The 27,434-nt window shown below is 42.6% G+C and overlaps 1 protein-coding gene across 1 annotated transcript in view; it reads right to left on the minus strand.

Annotated features, from left to right (window-relative positions):
- The window catches only part of raraa (retinoic acid receptor, alpha a), a 147,752-nt gene that overhangs the window by 63,132 nt on the left and 57,186 nt on the right, over positions 1 to 27,434 (minus strand). Inside the window, exon 3 of the mRNA XM_085416037.1 lies at positions 17,863 to 18,696. Coding sequence (XP_085272163.1) covers positions 17,863 to 18,016 — 154 coding nt within the window. The 5' untranslated portion in view covers positions 18,017 to 18,696. The remainder of the gene's footprint in view (positions 1 to 17,862; positions 18,697 to 27,434) is intronic.

Consider the following 27,434-nt stretch of genomic DNA (forward strand, 5'->3'; position numbering starts at 1 on the left):
CCATGTAGCATAGTAAAAACTTTGTGTTTACTGCAAGAAAAACAATTTAGTCTTGTTAACCGAGTGTTTGTGCTGCTCTTCAACAAAGACTCTTAAAAGTGAGCGAGAATATTGTAATGTAGAGTACAGACTGTACTTCCTGTCAAGACGGGTTTGTTCTTATGACAGTGCACCATCCTTCCACACCTGCTTTGTTTCTGCAACAGAACAAACTGGATGAACAAAAATTTTAGCATTTGGTGTCTACCAAAGAAAATCAATTTTATCCATTTTCCAACTGCTCGACCTGGCACTAGGAAAAATATGCACATAATCTCTAGATTACTTCAATCAGCCACAGCAAACCGGATCCATCATTGGTTGCTTTGTTTTGTGTTTTTTTTTTAGTGGTCTCTCCCTCACTCTGAGAATTCAGCTCTGTAAAAAAGACCACAGCTTTGCTTCCCTTGTTCTTGTTTTGTTGAGTTGAACTAAAGTGAAGAACTGTCCACAGACACTGAAGGTAAATGGTAAATGGCCTGCATTTGTATAGCGCTTTACTAGTCCCTAAGGACCCCAAAGCGCTTTACACTACATTCAGTCATCCACCCATTCACACACACATTCACACACTGGCAATGGCAAGCTACATTGTAGCCACAGCTGCCCTGGGGCGCACTGACAGAGGCGAGGCTGCCGGACACTGGTGCCACCGGGCCCTCTGACCACCACCACTTCTGACTAGTCAGTGCAGTGATGTGAGACCTGACATCATATGGTTTATTTTTAACTAAAGAGCACCAGTGCAGATGTTCCCATTCATGCGTCCAACAGCTTTGTGAGCTGACAAGTTATCACAAAGCCCAAGTCAGGTAACCTATCCACACTTTCCTAACTCTTCTCCAACCTCACCACACGTTATAAGTTGCACACTCTTATGAATTAATAGCATGTTGTCCCCACTTGATTGATTATGTAGGTTTATATTATATTTTGACAAAATGCAGCCACATCAGTGACTGCATTGACCTGCTGTCAATTAGTTTGTAGAGGACTCAGAATCAGTGTTACTATACTCTACTGTAATCACCCTACATTTTTCTGTAATGCAGTAATATAACCCTTTATTATTCCAATTTCAGTAATTACATTAGTTATAATTACGTCGTTACTTGTGTTACAAAGGTTCTTCAGTTATTCTTGCACTACAGTCAGCCTACTTCAGTTCATGTGTGGGAGAAGGCAAATGGCGTGAGTCATCTACAGCGAAGATATGGAGATTACTTTGACTATTATTGCCCAAAGAGATAAATGTGCAATGGTAAAGTGCATCCAGGACAGAAATGACTGCATTATACTGCAAACACAACTTTGTCTCTTTGCACGCATCTGCACAGACAGCGTGCTAACGCAAAGCTAGCCAAGGACCCAAAGTAACATTAAAGCTGCTGCCAGACCCTGAACTTCAGCAGGTAACAAACTGATGAGCAGTCAGGCTTGCAGGCTTTGTTCCTACCTGTTCATGTTTCTTCAGTATAATCACTGTGGAATTGCTTTGATTGCGTTGTCCGCCCTATGTTCATGCATAAACACTAAAAGAAAGATCCCATGCGTGTCTTTGTTGGGATACCTCAACATTGCTCTGAGTACATGTCTGTTAATAGTAGTGGTTTAATGTGTTTCTATTATAGGATGGATGTTTTTCCATGGATTTGGCAGTTTTCTCCTCATAGGTTACACCAGTGCTTCCCAGACCAATGACTTGAGAGCATATTGAACAAATTGACCAGTGAATTTAACAGCTATTCTTCTACTGGCATTATACTTTCCCCATCAAAAGCCAAGTTTGTGGCTACATCCTGAATTTAACAGTGATTCAGAACAGAGGACAAGTTTCTAACTTTAGCTCTCTAACAGTGCAGAACTAAAGGGTTAAAAGCTGTCATAATAATAAAACAATAAGACTGTGAGGAAGGAAAAATAAAAGAGCACATAATCTGTTCCGCTATGTTGTCCTGGAGGGCTCCAACACAAGGACACTCCTAACTGCAGATGTAAACACACAGTCAACACTTAAAACAGCAAGAAAATGCAATCGCAAAAGTCTCCCCGGGCGTTCTGACGCAATAATAAGAGCCTTCAGATGCTAATTACACGCAAAAACATTCATGTCTGCGCTACCTTTTAGCACCTTGTCACCATCCGCTGTTGATCAATCAACACAATGGAAATCAGGGGTGGGATTAAATAAGTGTATACTTCTTCCCACTCCCTTTCAACATGTAAATTAATCAGAATGGTTTTTTTGTATGTAATTTGTATAGTATATATTTTTTTTTCTCTCATTTCTTTTCTAAATGTACTTGTATATTGTTCACATGTTGAAATAAATTACCAATCAATCAACACAATGGAAATCATGTTTACTCCACTGGCTTTGCCCTTTGCAAACATGCAAAAATGTGCAATTAGTTTTCAACAGTCTTGAACAGTTTACATAATAAATTCAACAAACATCTTCAGTGGCTCTGCTTTGCCCTGTGAATGTGTTCAAGATGTTAACAGCATAATCATTTAATGATCCCTTTTCCAGAAACGGTTCCAGTCAGTCGGAGTGGTTCTGTATGCAAATAGCGGACAGGATCAGTGTTTCTCTACCCTGTTTTTCTTTTCGCTCCCCGCTTCTTCCCCCCCAGCTCTTTTTACTCTGCCTCTCTCGGCTGAGTGATAAACGCTGTCTGTTGGCCATAAATCCAGGGGGAGTCCTGACAGGCGTCCCAATAAAGCGCTCTATTTTCTCCCTGTTTGGTGGGTTTGTCAGAGGCCCAGAGGAAGTGAGATAACATTAGGAAGAGGGAGAAGAAGAGGAGGTGGGGGTTGGAGGAGGAGATGCAATTTCATCAGTGGCGTACACACACACACACACACACACACACACACACACACACACACACACACACACACACACACACACACACACACACACACACATGCACTCATAAACAGTGGGAACGTCCACATGAAAGGATGAAATACGCTCAGCAACACACAGGCATACTCGAAATGAGTGATTCATGTGCTGAGCGGCCAAAACGCTCAAGCCGCAAGACAGCTGGTGAAAATGGCAGCCTGTAAGAAAAACACATTTTTTGCCTTTTATGTTTCTCACACAAACTTACGCACATAAACAAAGCTAAGACCAAAATTCACAAAATCACAAACCCCAACTGCCTCGCAAAGAAAACAAGAACTCTCACCCCTTCCGTCTGCGGCAAGAGCCTGATGCATTTAGTACGTGCAAGTGTGATGCACTTACGCATCACGCTTGCACTGATTAATGTGCATTTCCTCAAAATCTACTAGTAAGATAAATTTATTGAGCCGATATCCAATGGTACAGCCTGGTTACAGCCGCTAAGATCACTGCCTAAAAACAAGCCATTTTAGCTCCTCAACCTTAAAAGCCATTCTTGTTTTTAAGGGCTAGTTAAACAGCAGGTGGGTGGGACTCCCAATCAGACCTGTACACCTCACACTATATTAAGGATAACCGCTCTCACTGACATCATACAGAGCATAGTAAGACACTTCAACTATGCAGATGAGGACACAAGTATTAGCCTCACTATGAAATGTGACATATTCGTTTTTATATTATATTAAATTATTAAAAAGATTATTTTAGAAAAAAAATTACATATAATATTATTAGGCCCCTGAGAAACTGACCTTTTTCTTGAGCCATAGCACAAACCACTGTTGTGCAACGAGCTGCTTTAAGGTCGTAATGCTAAAGTTAAAACTGAGGGCTACCTGCCAATTTACACACAGCATAAAAACTTCAGCAAGGGTTTGAGCTGTCACTTCATCAAGAAATTCAAAGAGAGCCACACAGTACAGAACAAGCCTGGCAGAGGTAGGAAGTGAAAAATTTCAAAGACTCTGGAAAGAAAACTAGTGAGAGACGTGTCTAAAGACCCCAGAACAACTGCCAAGACACCAGTGAATGACTTAGCCAAGTCGGGAATTGTAGTCTCAAAGAAGACTATCATCAGAACCCTGCAGGAATGGACTGCGAGGTTGCAGACCAAAAAAACCCAAAAAACCCTCCTCAGCTTTTGCAGAAGAGATACCTTCAAGCTAGATTGAAGTATGCTAAGGACAACTTGGAGAAGGATGCATAGTGGAAGCCTGTCATTTGTTCAGATGAGAGAAAACTAGACCTCTTTGACCTCAAAGACGTTTGGAGAAAGAAGGGAGAGCTGTACGACTCAAAGAACACTGTCCCCACAGTGAACCATGGTGGTGGGAGTATTATGCTGGGGGATGCTTCAGATCATCTAGAATCGGGAATTTGGTCAAAATGGAAGGAATCATGAAGAAAGAAGGACACGACTCTGAAAGAAAACCTCAAGCACTTGTGTTCGAACACAACGATGTATTTATCTATGAGCACCAGGAGACGCACGAGCTGTACGATTACATTTGAGTTTGAATAAAAACTTCCAGTGGCATGCAAAACTGCAAATTTACTGCACAAAGGCCAAGGACAATATTTCACATTTTATCTCATCTACCTGTTTTTTAAATTTGCATCTATCATTCACAACGTTCTCCCTCTGTTGGTCCCCATCGTTATTTTATACAAACACCCCCACTTCCTTAATTCATTCCATCCAACTTTTCACCTATATTTTCACCCCTCTTTCAACTCCATCACTCTCTCACATGCTTAAATTTCACCACTGCTCCATCTCTCCCAGACTCACTGGGCTCCTTCTCCACCTCTTATCTTTTCTTCAATGACTGATAGTCGCGAAGTGCTGTTTTCTAGTGCTCGGGGCTAAGCCTTCACTTACACCACAAGAAATATAACAGCATAAAGTCAGACATGTTGGAGTGTGTGTATTTAATCAGCTTGGCGTTAATGAAGAAAAATGGAGAAGGGGACAGACAGAGGCAGGCACAAAATGAGATATGGAGAAAAAGTGGAGGCTGGGAGACAAGAGAAAGCAAGAAAGCCTGGGCTCTTCGGGTTGAGCGTTTCTGCTCTTAAGAGGATTCCCACCTGGTAGCAATTTAGGTTGGGCCTGGTAAAGCAGGCCCTGGAAAGGAAAAAATAATGTCTTTTGGGTTAGTGGTTTCATTTTTCAATCAAATAAATCACGACCTTACAGAAAATAATTTTTGTCTTTTAATGGCCCCCACGGCGTTTGAAGTTTCTCAAGGGGCAGCTAGCTTTGAAGTCTGTGAGAGGAGGAGTGAAATTCCCTCTCTCCTTTCTGTGTGTGTGTGTGTGTGTGTCTGTGTGTATCCATTGCCTTCTCAAAGTCCTGTAACACAACACTTGAAGTAGTCCTGACAAAGGGCGTCCAATGAAGGAGCCAAAATGTTAGGAACACAAGCAAATTCCTACAAAAGCAAACACTTGTAAAAAGATGAAGACGAGGGAAACTGCTACCCTAATTTAGACCATAAGTAACAAATCTACCTACCAGCGTCTCTAAATGTCACTGATTAGCATGTTACTTAACCAGAAAAAAAAAGGAAGAAAAATATGGGGGAAGAGGTCTGTGAGTAATTCAGATATCTCAATGAATATTCCTGTTCGCGGCCCATTTAGGAGAAGTCTATTAGGCTCCAGTAGAATGGTCCAAATGTGCAAATCTCGGGTGGGAAGTAAAGTAAGAAATGGACAGATGTGCACGTAAAGGTGACACAGGGGAAAACTACGTCAGCTCCTGGGCACACAGTTCAAACAGCCACGCCAATGTGTCGACAGACAGATGACTACCTTCACGATAAAGACTTAAAAATATCGCCCTGAAAACCTTTCCCCCCCCGAAGCTCCGCCACTACTTTCCATGTGTACTTTAAGTCCAAGCGATCTGCTTTTGACATAAAGGCTATTTTTCAAAAGGTTTTAAAGAGACTCCGGCTTTGACGGCACATCTGTCAGGGCTAATGCACTTCAGAAAGACGTTCAAATACTCGCTGTCTTTGCGCCATTCATGTATGAGCGGCCAAGCCCACGGGGACAAAAGAAAGGCAAACTCAAACACACAAAATTAAGAAAAGGTGTGGATGTTTCCCGGACTTAATCAAATGCTAAAACACACTCACTTGTCTTGCACACGCCCGTGGGAACATCAGTTAGTGTATTATTTAAAGCAACATAATTCCCCAGGTCAAACCAGCTCACTCACTGTGTACTCTCTGTGTACACGGCTTGATTAGCATGTCCTATTTTTTTTTTTCTTTAAAGACAGTTGCTGTGAAAGGTTTGCAACAGTCAGGGGGAAAAAAAGGAGAAAAGGAATCTGATGCTTGAGAAAGAAGACGCTGGGAAAGACGGACAAACAAAAGCAAACCGGGGAGGGAAAACAAATCCCGCAAAAGTTTACAACGATGAAAGGGAGCGACATGAAAGCCTGCTCCAAGGGTGGGGGGGAGAAAAGGAGATAAAGCGAGAGGTGGTGCTGAGAGACAGAGTGATTTTGGCCTGACATGAAGTGCTTACAGGAAATAGTTCTGTTTGATGAGTAAATATTGAATCAGCAAAAACCCATCTGTTGCACAACCTGATCTCTCCGTCACTCCGTTTCAGGCTTTCTCCGTGTTTACAGTAAACAGAGTCATACCTACATTCCAATCACAAGTTCATAAACAGCTGATGTAACTAAAACTGCATCTGCACCGCTGTACAGGCGTCTGAGAAACTGAAACACAGCGGCTCAGTTTATAGGGGTTTGGAGAATGAGGAAGCTAAACGTTTGTCTGCATGGGGATACTTTCTCATTGCAGATCGTGCACCACCTGTATATTGCTGGAGGTATGTGAAAGAGTCGGTGGGCATCTGTGGAAAGCGTGAATCTGCTCCTGATTCTTGGTGAAGTCTGGGCCTGCTGTGATTTAAGATGCCTGCAGGGAGCCTTCACTACCTTCATTCGCTCTCTCCCTCTAACCATCTTTCTCTTTAGCCCTCGAGCTTTCTTTCAAAGAATCTATTAGAGGCATCTTCAGGTCAAAGAGCAAGGTCTTGGGCTCCAGGTATATAGTGTCACTCTAAATCTTTATCTTTGAGTATTGGCCCCCTCTCTTTGAGAAGTGCTGCTTTAGATATTCATAGTTGATACTGAATGGATAAATCATATGTGAAGGATCATAGTGTTTTTGTCTTGAATTTATTTCTCTTTGTTGTGATCCTGCAGACGATGACCAACACAGGCCAAAAGAAGAATGCATAAAGTGGAATATCCATAACTTTAAAATTGTACTTTATAGATCTAACACATCCTAAAATGTTTTTTTTATAAGACATATGCTACAACCACAGGCTGATATATCATATTAGCCAATTATACATATATAGAAAACACATCAATAGAATTAAAAATTATTATTTGTATAGGACTTTTGAAAACAGAGTTACAACTTCAGAATATGAATATAGCCACAAATTATGTCGTTATTTATGTGTCCGTATGTTTGAAAATGTATACTTGTACATGTTTGAACACGCAAGATGATTCTTTACAAGCAAATGGTTGTAAACTACGGCCCAAAACACAGGGGAGAAGATTAAGAGTTAAGCTAACCTATAATAGCTTAATGTGTTTTCAGCAGTCGTTTAAAACAAATCAGAGATCTCACAGGCCATACCAAAGTTTGGGTGCTATAGCTTCAAAAACATGATTGCCTCTGGGACATTTTGAAGACCCTGGTTAGAAGACCAGAGAAGCCGGCTGCAGTGATGACGTCTCAGAATCTCTGCTTTATAAGCGAGGGCTTGTCCGTGTGGAGATTTATATGTTAATAATTGGATTTTAAAGTAAATTCCGAAGGGAGAAGTGAGTTATACGGTGGATGAAAATTAAGTGTTTACTAAAAGTCTATGCATCTTTGCTTCTATCTTTACACCACATCATATGCTTTAAGGCGGGTGGAAAGCATTTTACTTGTGAACACATGACCAACCGCTGTGTGATGAGACAAAAACACTTCTACAAACATAAAACAGGCTGATCACTGTTGAACTACAGCCTGCTTGGCATCTAATGCTCAGATGAGTATTTCAGATGACAAACCATAATCTTCCCTGATTGCATTGCTGTGGGACATAGTTTCTCTGTTTCAGATTTTTCTTCAGCACACAGTATACACAAACCAAGCAGCTGATTAAAAGACTTGGCTGCTTTTGTGTAATTTTGTGGTGTTGGTGCTTGGTCAAGATGTGTATTGTGCAAGCTTAAACAACTAAAAGAGACAAGATCCATAAAACCGTGTGCCACCAAACATTCCTGTTTGCAAGAATTAGAAGATTAAAAGAAAAAGAAGTGCTACAATCCATCCAAACTGATACCTGATATTTTTAACTTGGCAGTAACTGATCATTGTGACTGCTGTGGAAGTCCATCAAATCAAACTGCACTGAAAACCCTGCACAGTCTAATCCACTCAGTGCTCTGCATGTCGGGTTGACTGGTGTCCCTGTGTTGCATGTTTTATAGTTGCCGGTTCATGTTTTGTGGCATTGCTCAGAATAATTAGGTTATGGCAGTGAGAGTTATTGTGCAAAACAGGCTTCTGTTACAATCCTGGCAGACAATTTTGTGGCTGGTATGACTGTGAGACTGAGCGAACATCTGTTTGTTGCATGAGATCAAATTAAGGGACTAATCAAGGCATAATGCACACCAGTTGTTTGGAAGGCCATTTCAAAGCGGTGTCACTAATCACATCCTCTCCGTCCGCTTAGCGCACTCGCATAATGTCTCTGTGAAATGAAGGAAGACTGGACCACGATGATAAAAGGAGTGTGAGGCCTGAAAGGGCTGTCAAACGCCAGGGCAAGTTTCAGGTGCCTCGTAGCACTAATCACAGGCTACCTGCTGAACAGCTGTTTTCTATGGATGAAAAGAAAACGACGCAGGGAATGAAAAGAGAGATCAGAGAGATGAAAAATGAAGGCAAAAGAGCGAGAGGTAAAAGGAAAATGAGAACGAAAAATGGAGCATTGAGACCACAGCACAAAAATGTATGGCCCATCACACCATAATTTGCAGGTTTAGAAGTAATTTGCACTGTCTTATATAACGAGTTACAATATAAACCCATTAGTTGGGTTAGACGACGCTTAAATATCTGTGTGACTGAACATCTTCTGTTTGAATTAGATATAAATTGCTTGATCAGTAAAAAAAAAAAAAAAGATTGCTCAGTGTTAAACTAACTTAAAGAATTTGATTTAATATCATATTCAAAAGAAGAAGCACTCCTCAGCTCTTTGCTGTGAGTTCAACGATGGGGCGGTCGTGGCTCAAGAGTTCGCCTTGTAATCGGAAGGTTGCCGGTTCGAGCCCCGGCTTGGACAGTCTCGGTCGTTGTGTCCTTGGGTAACACACTTCACCCGTTGCCTACTGGTGGTGGTCAGAGGGCCCGGTGGCGCCAGTGTCCGGCAGCCTCGCCTCCGTCAGTGCGCCCCAGGGTCGCTGTGGTTACAATGTAGCTTGCCATCACCAGTGTGTGAATGTGTGTGTGGATGACTGGATATGTAAAGCGCTTTGGGGTCCTTAGGGACTAGTAAAGCGCTATATAAATACAGACCATTTACCAAACAGGGAGAACAAAAAGGGCCAAATATAAGACAACCTTTAATTTTACTGGATAACCTGCAGACCCCGAAGGATTTATGAATTCACACCCAACATCTGTGCCTCATGCAGCTGGAATTTATTTCTGTAAGAGAGATTTGTTGATTTTAATATTGCATGTGCTGATCGCTGATTTTAATCCCGTCTGGAGCACTATATGCTTGTGTTTCTTTCCCCTCTATACACCAGCAATAATTACAGTCCTGAATATCTGCTTCTTTTCCTAACACAGGGCTTAAAGACACAGGGTGTGGTATGTGGTAAACACTGTAAAAGGTACTGTGCAATTTAATTTTAATAACATATAACCTGTGATTTATTGTTACTATTAGAAATGACACCAGGTCATAATGTTCTCTGTTTAAAAAAAAAAAGAGCTGCAGTCACAGCTTGACAACTTTTACCTTGCGTTCCTATTCCAGTATCTGACTCCAGAAAAGGGGTTGCGATCTATAAGTCAAAGTCATTTTTTAAAAAGGACATAACTGGAAAAACAAGCTGCTGGCACCCCAGGAGGACACGGAAGGTCGAGAGATCATTAAGCATGCGTTTCCACAAACCTCTGGAATGCTAATGAGTATCTAAAGACAGCACAATTCATTCTGCATTAGCCAACCCGTGGTACACTTAGGACTGTAATGTGCTAATGTTGTCACAAGTGCATTATCTTTCCACTCTGAAGAGGTTATGTGTTAATGCTAGCAGACAGCCATGAGGTTAAGTGTGGCCAGAGGCCCCTTAGAGAAGTGCCAAGAGAGAGCTGGTGGCCCCATGAGCTCTGGGCGAACAGAGCTCTCTTAGCCCCTCTCCACAACACAGTTAGCCATTGTGCCAGGCTGAAAAAGCGCATTAGCTGCTGAGAAAAGGGCTTTCCCCTCTGAAACCCTCTTGGACAACAAGCAAAAGCCCTGCTTGATAATTCAATCACTTTCTGAGCGGTGCGGGGCAGACCTGCACAACCTCTCGCCACCTTTCCTTGCCACTCTCCTTTTCTTCCCTCTCTCGTCTCCTCTATTAGGTAACTGTCCTATATTTTACAGATGCCGTCATTCCTACCGCTTATGAAAGGACAATAGAGGAATGATGCCTGTGAGAGAGAGAGTCGTTGACATTTGAATGTATGCAGCAGTGTGAATTATGGCTGTGCGCTATGCGTTTTGCAAAAAGGGCATAAGAAGATAGAGATATATGTGTGCGCATGTGTGGAAAGGGTGGGGAGGAGAGATAAAAGGAAAGAGAAGGGGGTCATTGAAAGAGTAGGTTGAGGGAAAGGATAGAAGAATAGAGAGAAAAAGGAGGGAGGGGAAAAAAGAGGGACTTCTTATCTCTTTACCCTTGTCTTGACTTCCTTCAGGGGCCTTTGAAGAGAGCAGAAATAAAGATCCTTGCACTAAAGCATCACAGAGAGATTTAGATTATGCCAGTGTTTACCCAACTGAGTGCTGCATGGCTGCTGGCGACAGCCTGCTGGTTTTGAAGTTGTTATGGCCCTACTACAGCTACTCAAAATATAACACTCGTGCTGCAGAGGAGGGGGGTTCTCCCTGCTTGTGTCACTGTATGCGTATGTGGATCTGCATGCATGAGTGCATGAATGCGGCAACTGGAGCGAATGTTTATGAGAGATAGCATGTGTCCTTGTATCCTAACACTGTATGCAATCCATGTGTGTTTGTCTGTGTGTGCAGCACTGGGAAAATGGAGCCATCCATCGGATTACTGGTAGACAGCTCTTTGAAAAGAAGGGCCTGTATTTGCATAAGCAACCGTGGAAGAGAAAAACCTGTAGAAAGAAAGACAGAATAAGAGAGCAAGCAAAAGAAAAAGGAAGGAGAGAGGACAAGAAAATAAAAAGAAGGGGGGGAGCTTGGGGAGTGGACCGCACTTGCCAAGCTACTCGGGGATAAATCCTGTGGTTAGGATCAAGTATTGTGGGCAGGGATTTGGCCCCAGGTCCCCTCAAAGCAAATGGAAAATAACAGCCTGCGAGTAAATAGGTGGCATGGTAATGATAGCTCTGTCAAGTCCTAAGGTGGAGAAAAGGAGGGTGGGAAGAAAGGGGGATAGGAGTAAAAATGTGGTGAATGAAGAGGAGGGTGGAGTGCAGGTATGAAGAAAGAAAAGGGAGTGCAGAAAGGTGTAATGGAAGGAGGGGAGAGAAATGTTGAAGAGGGGTTTGAAAGACGACGAGCAGGAGCCAGAAAAAAAAAGAACGGGGGTGGGGGGAGCGAGGAAGGACGAACACATGGAAAGGCAAGCGCACTAACAGCGAGGGTGATGGGTTTCCTAGTGCGTACCCGTTGGCTAAACTCGCAGGTGTTCTGGTGCACGATGGTTGTACAAGACAAGGTTGCTGCCAAAAGTATGTGTGCCTGTGGCTCTTACTCCTAGCACACGTGCAAGCTAGCAACACTGATTTCCTGCCTTTCATATTTTTCCTTTTTAGACAGAAATAAAACAAAACAAACTCCACTTGCTCCTTTTTGCCCTTTATTTCCCTCCTAAAATGGGCACTCTTTTGTTGCACTCCTGTCCTTGCAATCCTAATGAACAAAGCCCAGAAGCTCATTTTGATACACACAATAAGGAGGCCACTCTCATTCGGTGAATTCCCTAACACACGATCATATACAGAAACATCAGTAGTAGATTATGGCAGCTGCCAATAAAAGCCATTGATATTTTTGATCTTGTGCATGCTCTTGATACTAGGATAGGCCTATAACGCCTCATTGAACCTATATTTAGATGCCATTGATCACTAATTTATCATACGTTACAAGGTAGCACAAAGTTTGTTATACATTAAATGTGTTGTTACTCAACAAAAGCAAAGTGAAAATGGCTTTTTTTCTTTAAAAAAAAAAAAAGTAATATTAATAACCCATAAAGCCCGCTGAATTAGTCTAACTACTCCCAAAGTACCTTCAGAGACTATTGCTTCTTTGAAAACTTAAGAATAGGATAGTCCTTGTGCTCATTTTTCAACCTCCAAGTGTTGAGCAGTTAATTAACAAGGTCATTAAGCTGGGGTGAACAAGTGCTTTGCTGACATGCTGGATGTGTTTTACACACCATGTTTAATAAGCCCGCGTCTCCACCGTCAGAGTATTGGCACCCCTCAAATGACTTTCCAATAATGACAAGCAGCTCTCCAGAGGTACTGCTTCTATGTAAGAGTCTTTGTGTGTGTCTATCCGAAGGAGCTAAATAGCTGGCACCTGGTAACCTGATAGAAAAGGTGATTCTCACTGTCATTACACTTATCCCTTCCACACAAGCTATGTGTGTGTGAAAGTGTGTGCTTGTGTGCGTTTGTGTTTGCCACCCACGGAGTGCACTGACACGGCCCTCTGATTCCTGCAGACCACCATCGCAGAGAGGAACCACCTGTCTGTCCCAGAAACCAACACACACAGCCCAGTATTACCATATCCATATTTGCTCGTGGTTTGTACATTCCGCAACGGGCTGCTTAATGGGATGGGTAAAACACACACACACACACATATAACCTTCCTTGAGGTCTGAAAATATCCTTTAGTATTTCTCCTACTGGCCCCAAAGTACATTCATAAATGCCATTTCACCCTCTAATAAGTCAAACGAGATGGTGCTGGTACGGGTTAGCCATCCTAGGAAATGCTCCTGTACCAAGCAATTACTGTGGCTGCTGAAACAAGAGAGCTCTGTGGGGAAAAGCCAATTAGTCCATCGCGGCAGCAGGTAGGAAGCTGGCTCCATTCATTATGATCACTCATAACACTGCGCTAATGTAATAGTACAGTGTTAGTGAGCTTGGTGACAGACAGCAGAAGGCTTAAATGATAATGACGGGATCGATAGTTGCAGGTGTTAATGCCGGATACTTCCATATTCATACAGGCCTGCAGTGAGAGGAATTTAATCAAAAACACTAATGAGAGGTGTGCTGTATGTGCCTATGTTTGAGCGTGCATGTAATGAGCACATACTGTTCAATACAGCAACGTGCAAGTTCCTGGTTGCGTGACTGGGATCAATCCATAGTCATAATATTCCGTTAACTAATAAAGCTGCAGGCTATAAATGTATTATCAATATCTGAAACTGATCTGCTCCAGTGCGTAACCTAACCTGATGATTTTCAGATAATGTGATGTGAAGACGTAACCCAGGAGGCAGGATCTGAAGACAGAGGGAGAGAGAGATGAGCTGTAAGCTGAGATTAACCCTCCTGCTGTGCTTGGTCCAAATAATTGGCCTGTTGTGGTTTACTAAAAAAAAAAAAAAACCCACAACAGACCAGAGCTGACTGGCAGAGTTAGCCTCCCCTTTCTCAGTGATGTCCGACTCTGAGGAAGGGGAGGCGGAGGAGTGTGAAGAGAGGGAGGAAAGCAGAAAGAAAAGACAGAATTTTTTTTTTTTTTTTAAGCGAAAGTACTCGAAAAGCTTTTGATTGTAAATGATTTCCGCTTTAAACCATATGCCAAGTCCTGGATTCATGACTGTTTATTCACCATTATTCATTTCAAGAATTTCTAATGACGGTCTTTTACATCAGCGATTAGAGTGCAATTGAACAAAAAGAAAAATGCAGGTGTTTCTGGACCAAAAACACATTAAGGATGCAAACAGGTGGTAGCAATCAGCTTCTGTGTTCTTCTACAAATATTGACTCATAAATACTTTGGGAAACAAAACATTGCAGAGTGATATTAATCAGCTGCTTATCCAGTGAGTTTCTCAGAAAGACTCTAACTGCAGGATCTTTCGACTACAGCTGACGACGACAATCCTTGCTCTTCTGCAAGGATTACCATCTACTTCATTTGCTCCAGTTTGTAGATAGAGTGGCAGAACATTTCCAAAAAGGTCTTCAGAGCAGAGCTAGAACTGCCGCCAGCCTGCTGTTCATAAATGTTGCAATTGGTCTAGACCACCAGTAGGGCTCCTCTTTGGAGAGTTAACTGAATGACATGTCTTGGTTAGGAAACAAGATGAGAAAGGAGGCCGGGGCTAGCCGGTTCAGTCAGTCCATTTCAATACCAAGCGCAGAAAATAAGCATGCTTTCTTTCAGCATTCAATATTACCACAATGTCGCAAACGTTAATAATTCAGTTTGTGTGTTTGATTTAAATCAAGGGCCAATCTGACCCTATGTGTGGAAAATAATGCACGAGGATTCAAATAATAATGTTATAAAATATGCTAATTATTTGCCACAAAGGTGATAAGAACAGCAGCTAAGCATTTGCACTAATAAAAAAATCCCTGCACCCCAAAGTCATGTCTGTGGACGATCTAGAAACAAGCTAATCATCAGATATGATTTTCATTCTGTTTACAGCTGTCGTTCATTCCCAGCTGCGAACATAATGAAGCTATAAAACATAACTGAGCTCTGTGTTAACAACTACAAAGCTTGACCTTGAAAATTTTAACAAGGTCAAAGCTATTCATCTGGCCAGCTGTAAGCAACTTTCCAGTTAAAAGGGGGAAAAAGCACATTATTTGCTCAAACATGTATGAGTGTAAACATACATGCGTGTAATTATTAGCATTTAGGTGAAGAGTTTCTAAATCCCTCCTCTCCTCCTGCATTCAAGCTCCAAATACTCTCTCCGTCTTCCTCAGCAACCCCTCTTCTTTCCTCAGTGCTCAGTACTGAATGGGAGCTTAGCTGGTGTGTGTGTGTGTGTGTGTGTGTGTTTGTTGATGTTTATGTGTGCTACGCGAGTGTGTGCGTGGGTGAGGAAGGAAGGAAAGGAAAAAGAAAGAAAAAGAACAAGGGGGAGAGCAATGATCTGCCAGAGAGCTAGATGAGGAGGAGGAAAGAGAAAAAGGGGGTGAAGGTGGTGTGCGAGTGTATGGAAGGAGGTGCGCATTTCTGCTGCTCCGTGCGTGAGCATGTGTGAATTATGCCTGCAGTTATCTACATGCGTGGCAGAGCACGAGTGAGAAAGTGAGCCAGCATGAAGGGCAAAGATTGTGTTTATGTTGTCCGTGTGTGCATGTGCGAATGTGTACTCATGCACGTCAGGAAACTGTGGTGTCCCTGGCTCTCCAGTGTTTACTGACAGGAAATGTTTGTCCAGGCAAAACGGAAGAAATCTTGCCGCCCCACATGGCAAACACTGGGACAAGGGATACACACGCGGACGTGCATAGACGCACATGCAGGAATGTACACACGCACGCACGCTTGCAAAGAGCGTTTTAAAAAAAAAAAGAAAAGAAAAAAAGAGGAATCTGACGAGCGCTCCAGTTTATGTGGTGAGGTGTGGTATCTGGTATTGGGGAAGTGGGAGTGACTGGGCTGGGCACGGCCTGTTCTTTACTTCCCTCCACCCTGACTGCCAACACAAGCTCCAGCAGATAGAAAGTCAATTCGCTGACCCCCTCTGAACCTGTGCGAGTGAGCACAGGGTTTGACAGCTTTGTCCACACTAATGCACACAAACTGACCGACTTCATTGCTTCAGTTATTGTTTCTGTTGCTCCCTCTACGTTAGCACATTAAGAGATTGTCCAAGCGCATTACTGTTCTGTAAACAGTGGTGGTGGTCCATTTACCATACATATCTATTACCTTTGTAATTCCACCAACCTATAATCATCTATAATTCACAATATTGTGATCTGTAGTTGCAAGTTACTTTGCAGGTCAAGTATACAAACTGTACAGAGTGCATAAATCTGACTTTCTTAAGATAAATGATAAATCTGTCAAACCACTGCAGTCATTTCAACCTTTACTGGAGATTAGCATAACTGAAGAACAACAACACTGTGAGACTCTGAAAGCTGCCAGCTCTCCCTGTACTTTGTTTTATTTCAGCGTATTTGTCTTAGACTGAAGGTCGAAATACTTCAGTATGCTCTGAGAAAATTCTTTGGATGACCTTTGAAAAATGTGATGTATTCTTAAAGATTAAATGACACAATGGCTGCCCAATGATATATGGTGACTGATTCTAGCATTTTTCAATCTTCATTTTCAGTCTTCTTTCACATTGTATTGAAAGTTCAGTCACAGCTAACCTTTGCGTTCCAATTTTTACCCAAAAAAACAAACAATTTCTTCCTGCAGTTATACGCCAGCATCTTTGGCTAGAGGCTATCCTATCTGTCACAGGGTGAGAGATGGGATAAACCCTGGACCCGTCTATCAGAGGGCATTCACACCTATTGCCAAATTAGAACTAGCTTTCAATATAATATAACAGCAGATTTGAATGCAGGACCTTCATCCTATCAGTGCCAATCACAGCACCACCATAATGTGGTGAAACTAAGGAGAAACCTCTGAATGCCAGAAAAGCCTGCACGCACATATGGACACATGCACAAATATCTTATCCTAACTGACACCCACAAACCGCTAACTAACCCACCAACACTGTTCCCCCTGACTGAGCCTGACTGAGTCCAAATACTGAATCCAAAGCTGTGGAAAAAACAGCTATAACATAACATAACTAGTTTGGAGAAAAAAAAAATGATGAAGATTGTAAAATCTTCAACATTAGAAGTTCTATTTCCTACCACTGTTCACAATTAACCATATTTCCCATTCCATTTTCTGAATTAATAAACCACTAACACTTTAATTTACTTCTGAACAAGTACTTTTTCCACCAAGTCCTACTTTAATAAGCAACACTGCCAGTTCGCTCTGAAGCTTTTGATGGATTGAATAAAGAAGTTATAAGAAGAACGCTGTCTGCGGCAGTATTTCCGAGATTTACTTTCGGAACACTTGCCAAATGTGTGTTCCCCAAATGAACAATGCTCCTTTCTGGCTGTCCTGCCTCATTTCCTTGTGATCTATGTTGACGTTGCAATGCGTGTGTGTAGGTTTGTAAATTAAGGACAGCGCTGGAGGCGACATGGGCATGTGGGTGTGTGTGTGTGTCTGTTTACCAACACACACTTACACACACACACACACACACACACACACACACACACACACACCTTTCAAACAAGAATGATCTAAACAGGACGAGATGAAAGTGTTTTTTACCAGCATACGAGTATGTACGCAAATACACACAGCAGGCGAGCTGTACCGGAAACTGTGAGCCACAGCGGCGCAGAGAAACCAGGACACACGCACAAAGGAAAGTAAATCTCCATACCTCCTGTCACTCAAAACCTGCACAACAGCCAGAGCATCAAACACTTCCACATGCAAAATGCGAACCAACGCAGAGAAAACTGAAAAGTTGCTCAAACTCTACTCACTGGCTGGTGAGGGGGTGCTGTATCCACTGAGAGGCAGTCCCGGCAGGGCTGGAGGCGACAGGCTCCCCAACATGTGGGGGAAGAAGTAGGAGTAGGTGGGCACGGGGAAGCCGTTGAGGTGGGGGCCCGGCACCGGGTTGCCCTTCCCAGCCATGATGGCTCAGTCCACCTACAAGTCACGAAAAGACCTCACTGGGGTAAAGAAAAAACCCTCACTGAGAGGCAACAGCGCCACAGTCAGGAGTCAGTATGGATTCCTGTAAGGATTTAATCCCCCATAAGGATGCTGGGTAAGAAGATATTCCAACAGGCAAAGTTTGCAAAAAAAAGAAAAAAGAAAATATCTCCTTAAGGTTCACAAGGTTGCCCTGAAAATGGCCGCAAAATCCTATTGGGTTTAGCGAATGTATGTGGGTGAGTGTGTCTGTGTGTGTGTTAAGGGCTGAGTTACTAAGGACACAAAAGATAAAAAAAGAAAAATGGGGCCGAAGTATAAAGGAGGAATGTGGAGCGTTTTATCCTTCCTTTCTCTGGGATTGTGAAACGGTCTTATTTGCAAGAGGCGTTGGGAAGTAACGCGGCCATTCCTTATCTCGAAGATGAAGGCAGAGAAAGACAGGAGGCAAGTTGAGTCAAGAAGAGGTGCACTTTGATGGCAACAGTCAGGAGCGGCAATGGCGGTGATGGGGGTGCTAGTGGTTGTGATGCTTTCACGGGGACGTCATTCCACTCTTCAACTGCAGAGCGCTCCTAGGAAAAGTGCAGATCACATGATGCCAGGAGAAAGCTCTTCTCCCTGAATGGGCCCCCTGTTCGCAGTTGCAGAGCCTCTGTCTAAGAAAAAAAAAAAAGAAAAGGAGAGAGAGAGAGAAAAGGAGATCATTTAGTGCTTCAGTGGCAAGGTAAAGAGATCACTTCCCTTTGTACTTAAGTGTTTGAGCAAAACAGTGCTTTTCTTTTGACACTAATTAATGGTAATGTCTCATCTGAAACGTTACAAAAACACCCCATCCGCCTTAATTATCTAATGGAGTGTTAAAATTGCGATGCGAGCAGTGGGTGTGTGATGTCTCCTCTCAGCTTTGTGCGCTCACACACTCGCTCATTAACAGTGACAGAGTACAAATACTGTGGGAGGCGAGCCAAAACATAAATGAAGAGAGCGCCGCAAAAGAAAACTTTGCTAATTACACCAGTTGCAGAAGCCAGAGGTGAGACCCAAGGCGGCATTTCTGGGAACCGCTCGAGACTCCTGCTGCAGAGTTCGCTTCCAAATTACGAGCGAGACGTGAACAAACAGACCTGTAATCACCACGGAAAGCGTGAGCAGGCAAGAGCGCGCTGACATCTACACACCCGGAGAACAATTATCATAGAATGGTACATTAGCATCACAATATACACAGGGATATGAGAAAAGCCATTTATCCCAAACAGCTCATCATAAAATGAGCAAACTTTTTTTGTTTTGTTTTTTTAAACCATAATGACCTTTTTATGAGTCAGTGGATGTGATGCGGAGCAGTAAAACAACTCGAACCACACAGATGCCTCACAGAAAGAAAAGAAGCATGTGGAATGTGTCTTTGCATGAAGCAGGAATGTAGCACTCTAGCATGAATTACACCGCGACATCATGGATGAACTCCTGTAAAGAGAGAAGGGTTAAGTCAGACGTGTTCGTGTGCCTGTTTCCACTTGTGTGGTGTACAGAAAGCGCTGGGATATATGACAGGAGAGGCATACACAGATGTACAGATTAATAACAAATTTAGGAAAGGGGGGGGGGACGACATAATGAGGTGAAAAAATAGACCATATAACTTTGGTATAGATAACTCTGATGTTACTTGTCATGTTCCCCCACTGTCTGTATCATCATCATCATACTACATTTGATCTTAGTGCCATTTAGATGGCGATTGATTCAACTATTTACTTCAAATAAAAGTGCTGTTTCTTCTTCTGTGTATTTGTATACGACGTAGTTGGTTTGTGAACATGAACAGTTACACGAACGTTTTAAACACTCAACAGGGGGTTTAAGTTTTAAGAATTGGAAAGTTTTTATTTAGTAGTTCTTTTCTCTTAACATATTTAGTCACGTGATTCTTTGATTTTTACAAACATATGTGAGTTTATTCACTACAGACTACATGGCCTTGGACTTCCTTTAAGCTGCCTTATTTTCATATGCTTATTGCCAAAGTGCTATGCAGTCATTCTGTCACAATGAGCTGGTGTGTATGGTGGTCAGGAGATGAGCACATGAGAGCCTGAAAGCCTTTACAGCCCATGGGAGCTAGGTATAGTTTTATTTGCTTTTAAAGCCCCTGTTGACCTAAAAAAAAATAGTTAAGAGTCACATAGTAACAATCTCCATCAGGATATTGCATCTGGTTCAGACTACAACACAACAATACGCATTACGAAACACTGGCTTGATACATTCTGCATTGAACCTTGCTGCAATCGCGTAAAATGCAACAGCATTGCTGAAAGTGCACACTGAAGTGATGCAATGCCATATATTTTTTTAATCTAATAAACTAAGGAGGCCACAAACGTTGAACCGATACTTTAAATGAGGAACTGCAACTCACCGGGACAATGGGAGACCCATAGACTGGAAATGGGCCACTTCATTCACCATTATCATTACACTGCCTCATATGGGTGCCATAAAAAGTCATACTAAATGATAAGCAGGACCTCATGTTACTGTTCACCTGCACCGACTCTGTTGTGCATTTCCTTTTTGCTGATGTTACAGTAAATAAACATGGCTGCAGAATGACTGGCTTTGGTTACATTTCATCAGGGATAATAACAGCGTAGGCTGAGCTAAAGGCAGCCAAAGCTTCTGCTCACTTGTGTTTTGATTCATAGTTAGGTTGGACTGTTTAGAGAATGTAAACTGCCAACAACAGAAAGCATCCTACTCTCAAAATTGGGAATAAAGTTCAGGTCAGGAAACTACAAAACAGCCAGCTCATATGTGACATATCTAACCATACAAGTCACACAATACATACAACCAGTGAATTTTGTTGTCTTTGTTACTTAACAACCCCTAATAACAATAATCTAAATCCCCGTATTTGCTAATCCCAAAAACAATTTACATGTTGCGCTGTTTGTGAGCATTGGAGCGTTTCCTGAACGAAGCCCACATGTCTGATGCTGAGAGCTAAAGAAAAGCATTTTCTAATGCATGTAAACAAAGACTGATTGTCGCAGCTGAAGCGTTTCAAAGGCATTATACAATCAGTCATTTTTCCACTCATCCGTGCATACTTGCAAGCGTCAACAGTTGGAGGCAGAACGTAGCTGACTACCTGGGTAATCCCCTCTGCCAGGACAGAACAATCACAGGGAAAAGAGATCAAACAAACACACACACACACCACTACATGAGGAACTGAGACTCACCTGAAAACCTGTCTAATCTGCTGTGAGAGGTGCACATACCACAGTCAGGTAAAGCTGTCGACATACATATCACAACTCTCGCAAACAGCTGTGAGCTCTGTGTTTGCAGTGGCTAGCATGTTAAATAACACACACTTCATCTTAAAACATCTGAATACGAGCATATATTCTCTCCACTTCACCCAATCTGATCTCCTCCACCCCTCTGTCAGGCAGCTCTTGAATCTCTGTGGCAGGTGGGTTAGGCAGTGATTTATGTGCATGATATGCCTAACACAGAGAGGTCATCGATATGATGAAGATAGAAGGGGAACAGTCGTGTGCCTAATGCTGTACAGTTTCTGCTCTTTTATTGTGTATTTGCTCAAGATCTCAGACTGAAACCAAATTTTTCTGTATGGCACATAAAAAAATTAACTCACCCATCTGCTACATTAATACAGCAGAAATGTGGACAGATGTGGAATAAAAACAGTTATGGACAGAGTGCAAAAGTCTAACATCAAACAGTAATGCAATAGCAAAGCCAAGACAAATCCACAGAGACTGTGGGCCTAGAGCTCAGCCCATTAATGTACATCTTCTTAAAGATTTTCTAAGATTTCCTCGCCCATATCTGCCAAACTCATTTTAAACTGCTCAAACGCACACAGGCAAGATCTAGCATGGAGGCCAGCTCCAGGGGGAATGTACAGTATATGATCACTTACAGTAGAAGGAAAAATAAACAAACATTCTGGGTCACTTGGTCTTAACTATGTTTGGCATGTAGCAGGCAGAGGGAAGAAAGGGTTAGAGGTCATGAGAGAATGTAATTGGATGTGTTGGAAAACACTGAATTAATCAGAAAAGCCAGCAAATGGCAGCACGAGGTCCGGGCGGACAGCGAACACAGAGACGCAACCAAGGGAGATGGTCAATGCGAATACATGACGTATAGTGAGATTCTGTTGAGTGGATAAACATAGATGTATTCAAGTTCAAGGAGTTCAGAGTTAGAGCGTAACACAGACACCATTTTTTTGTTTCCTTTCTTTTTTTACCCCAAGACTTAGCACATGGACACAGCAAAGATACCAGTGAGTTTAGTGAAGATAGGCCACATGTTATGATAATGCCACACAAAGCATAATTATAAAGGATCAACCCATCTTAGAACAAACCTGTGATTACCGTAAGTGCTCTTTTAACTAAATTCTAAACGTATGCAGTGCATTGTGGGGATTTTACCAGTCATAGAAAGAACAGGTTACAAAAGCAAATACTCTACAGCCATAAACACTGCATCAGCTCAATTACTCGCAACAACACCTGCTACCTTCTGAACACTTTGCTGCATGCATGTCAGTGAAATGCGGCTGATTTGTTGCACGTGCAGACAGAAATACTGCTACATATATGCTTTTACATTTGTAACCGCCTTTAGGTACTTCCCCTACAGCACCGCACTTCATTGTTTAACAGTGAAGGCCTAAACAAAAAATGTGTATGGCTTTGCAGTGGCACATGTAACGGAAGTCACTCAAGCACAATGCAGTAAAATTTTCATGAGGATAGCAGCGTGGGTGGATATGCACGTCAGGTGTGAGTGCAAACAAGCATGTGTGAAGATATGACTGTGTACATATTATACTTTTTCAAATGTCACTTACTTGCTGTCATATAAACACCATTACTGTAGATAATGCTCATATTAAACTAAAGTTTCAACTAATGAGGTCAGCGACAGCAATTCCTGTGAATCCAAAGCACAGGCAGTTTTTCTATTCCAAGCTCTGTATGAAGTTAAGAGGAAAAATATCAGACACACAGCTCTAGCTGTGTACACAGCAGCCCCTCCAGTTTCCTTTTTAAACCTTCTGTTTGTGAGGAGCAGCCAATCAGGAGAAAGCTGGCTTAAAAGGGAGAGGAGCTGTAAGAGCTTGTTTTAGACAGTGAAGACTACATACGGGGGTGTACAAGAAAAAACACATGCTTATGTAATATATCAACAAGTGCGTGGGTATAAGGGAGCGGTGTGTGTGCTCATGTGTACAGCCTGTGTGGCATGTGATTATTGAGGTTTGTCTGAGTGCTAAATCCCATTTGCACATCTTTGTGCCCCGGGGGAGTTTCTACAGTACACTGCATTTACTGTATATGACCAGCTCAGATGGGAGGGGTTTTGCATAAAGAGCAGACTGCGTGTTTGGTGAGGTCCAGTGAAAGGGGTGGGTGCTGGCTGATTATGATGTAAACAGAAACAGGTTACACGTGGAATCACTCTCAAGTCTATTCTGGCAAAATAAACTCAGATAGAACATTTTAAAAGACCCTACATTAACACACTTACATTATTAATGAAGGCTGCTCATTTACTGTGTATCTTAAGAACATTCTCTTTTTTTTTCTCTGACCACACTAAGAAGTCTGTGATTGTTCCCAGTGTAAACATAATCCGGGAAGACTGCTGGCTCTAATCACCCTACTTCTAATTCTAAAGCACTTTAAAATGTCTAATAAAAAGGCTTCAATGGGACAAAAGTGTAATGAGACATGCTCTGTTTCCATTTACCTATTACTCTAATAACCTGTTATAACAATAGAACACCCTGTTCTCAAAGCGCAGGCTAAATCGTGCTTCCTGGAAGTACAATAGGATACAGAGCTTTTAGTTAAAAGCTCTGTATCCTATTGTACCTATTGTACTTCTAGTTATCAGGTTACTCTCACGCAGAACCAGCACCCAGTTTTGGATCAAGACACATGAACCCGCTCAACTCTCTACTATTAAGATTAGGCTTAAAACATAGTTAGGGCTCAATCAGGTGACCCTGAGCCATACTGATCCTTAGTTAAGCTGTTATAGCGCTGGGCTTTTGGGTGGACTTCCCACTGGGGAGCTGTAATCGTGCATTAATATACCTCTACTGCACATCGTGAATTTTGTCTCTTCTTCTCTCCCATGCGGTACCTGTTTGCTAAGCTCTGAAGCTGTAAGTTTCTGATCTGCAAGTTATTTGTTGTTTCTAGCTTCTAGTTTTTCTCACAGTGCTCTCACCTCGTCCAAGGAAGGTGGCAAGGAAGCTGACGCGTTTTGATACTATATAAATAATAAAAGAATTTAATTCAAACAGAAAATGCTAAATGAGTGGCCCTTTCATCCAAAATCCCCCCAAAAAACCTGTGATGCATTATTTGAAGTGCTGTCGTCAGTAATTCATGTTTTTTGGCCAAACCACCACACAGAAGAGTACTGCTACTTTTATATACAGTAGCTGAAAGGGTAAATGATTACATCCACCTCGCTGCTTCTTCCACCTGCATAGTTTTGAGACGGTCAGAATCGCAGCTTGCTGATGCATTGTGGGAGAGTGAGCAGGAGGTGGAAGCTACTTCTCGATGATGATGGTCAGAAGGTGTGGCGCGAGAAAGCTAAAGGGTGCTAAGTGCACTTCTAAAGGTGGTGAGAATCCTCAGCTGTTTTGACCGAGGCTCCCTGTGGGGTGAATCCACTTGTCAGTGGAGCAGGCTGCGTGACATTTCTGCCTCACCTCAGAAAGGTCAGCCTTTAATTATCTCAAATGCCAGCAAGCACTGCACCTGGAAAAAAAACCAAAAAATAAAACCCAGAGACGAGCTGAGCGCTTGTCAGGGTAAGACGGTGGCCTGTTTTCTTCACGCAAAATGAGCGCGGCTGTGGCTGTCCGTGCAGAACTGGACCATCTGCCCACCTGCGTGTATGCATGCAGACTCACAGCCAAAGCTCGCATACGCACAGACAAACCCTGACAGATGCAGACACACACACACACATTCTCTAACTGTGTCAACCAAAGTCACTAAAACCTACAACTAAAGTTGCTTGCCAAGCTACCCTTTAAATAAGATGAAGCGGGTTGAATCCCTGGAACAGTGGCAACTTCTGGGAACACTGATTTAAAAATAGGCTGCTGACAGTATGTGTAGACAGATTACGGAGCTATAGATAGAAGAGTAAGATGGGCCAGTGCTTCTGCTAAATATGGGTAGGCCATGCGACGTAAACTCGCATCACATTCTGTTAATCGATACGAAAACTAGGCATGAGTCAGAGGAGAAGTGAGCGTCTGAAGATTAGAACGCTGAAATATACGCAGCGAGAACACAGTTGCTGTCAAAACTAAAACTGCAGGCATATTTATCAGCGGATGACTCGACTGTTTGCATTTGAGTGACTCACTGTAGTTTCAACTTTGTTGATATTTGCAGGGGCTATGGTAACAGAAAGCTCCCATACCTGCATAAACACCGTCCTGTACGCTTCAAACTCAAACCTCACACACACAAAAACCAACATCGCTGCCCAGAAAATCCCACTTGAGCTCAAAGGAGGTCGGAGAGACAAAGGGCCATAGATCATCCGTGTGGACGGCGTGTGGCGAGCTCCTTGTGTCCAGGTTTTTCCGCCATTTTTCTCTCGCTCTAAGAAAACATGGAGGGTTGGTCCCTATTGTTTACACAGCTGGCTCCATGGAAAGGATTGCCTAATATGAAATATGAAGAGTGGAGAGGTGAGCGAAGGAGAGTTGGGAAGAAAACAGGGAAGGGAGCCAAGCGAGAGGGGTGTGGCGGTGGTGATGGTGGGGGTAACACACCATCGAAGAGAGCAAGAAGGACGGCTAAAGGTGCTCTGAAGTGGGAGACACAGGAAGTGAGTAAATTTAGACAGAGAGGGAGAAGAACTGGAAGAGGAAGTGAAAAATGGAAGGAAGAACACAATATGGCAATTGCGCATCTGAGAGGAGAAGACACCATGCGGACAACTAAATGAGGAGAGAAGAAAGAGCAAACAGAACACGGAGCAGAAAGCCCTGAGGTTTCCTCGTGGTGAGGGAGTCATGCCTCCTGCGGTCTGGGGTCTGCAGTGCATGTTATTCTTTCCCAACAGTCGCACACTGCTTCCATCCATTCAGTCATGCCTCACAAACCATGTGGTAACTGTCCTGCCGATCCCTTCTTCTAAGCTCTGTCACTTGCATCTTTTATCTGACAAAACGTGCGCTCTTTGAAGGACACGTGGACGCACAAATAACTACACTATTTTAAATCCGTGCCACACACAGATATAGTGTGTTTTATTTTTTTATTTTTTTAAGATAAGTGCAGTGCTTTCATAAATTTCCGTGAATAGCCTTTCCGGGAATTTGGATTAAACTGGCTGGATCCTATTCAGAGTATAAGTGAGTCATGCCATTTGTATAGTCAGAATCATTTTAAGAGCAGAGTGCATTTTTCTGCTGAATGGTAACAACACAAAATGCTGTTTTGGAAAGGGAAAAGCAGCAGAGCTCAAATCTATGTGTAAGCAAGTACATTAGCGTGTATGTGACAATGAGAGCAAGAGAGTGTAGTGGCTTCCTTTGCCTAGTTTCAAACCTGTTCCAGGTAGTGGAAGAGGCTTCACACAAATTAAGTCTATATTTCTGAGAAGAAGAAGAACAGTCAACACCCACCACCCGCTGACATACACACGTGTCTATAGTATATCTACAGTCGAAACACTTCAAAGACACGTGCACCGTTGCCAAGGCATCCGCATCACTGTGCTGCCTCAAGAGGATGTTTCAATCCACTGTGCTGGTACTTTTTTGTCTCCGTCACCTTAGTGTACCTATCCAGGATATCGGGCTAACAATGTTATGTGAAACACTCCAGCACATTTCAACACAGAACATCCAATGACACGAGAGCAAATGACGCACTAAAGCACAGGGCCCCTTCCTGTTTATACTGCTTGCTTGCCCACTGGAGGATCAAACAAGATCTGTTCCTCCGAGCGGGTGTGCCCCCTTTAACAGTCTGTTGCTCCTGCAGCAGCTTTGCAGACAATACCAGGATTAATAGGTAGATATTTTATTTAAAAATAATAATAAAAAATTCTGGTCTGTTGAGGTGTAAAAAATAATCAGCATTTTAAGTATAGTACAAGTAAAAATGACTCTGACCAAATTAACACTTTCCTATCCCAATGTGCAAATGTGTGACTTTAAACGCACTCATGCGTGACCACAATTCTGCACAGGAGTGTCTGAGTGTGTGTTTCTGTGTGCTGCAGTCACTATTGTGAAAGTGTGCGATTAGTTGATATCAAGTAGTGTGCATATACAAGGCGAGTGTGT

This window comes from Rhamphochromis longiceps, linkage group LG8, assembly GCF_057381845.1.
Source record: "Rhamphochromis longiceps isolate RC_006_pf linkage group LG8, R_longiceps_female_GT1.1, whole genome shotgun sequence".
Taxonomy (NCBI): Eukaryota; Metazoa; Chordata; class Actinopteri; order Cichliformes; family Cichlidae; genus Rhamphochromis; species Rhamphochromis longiceps.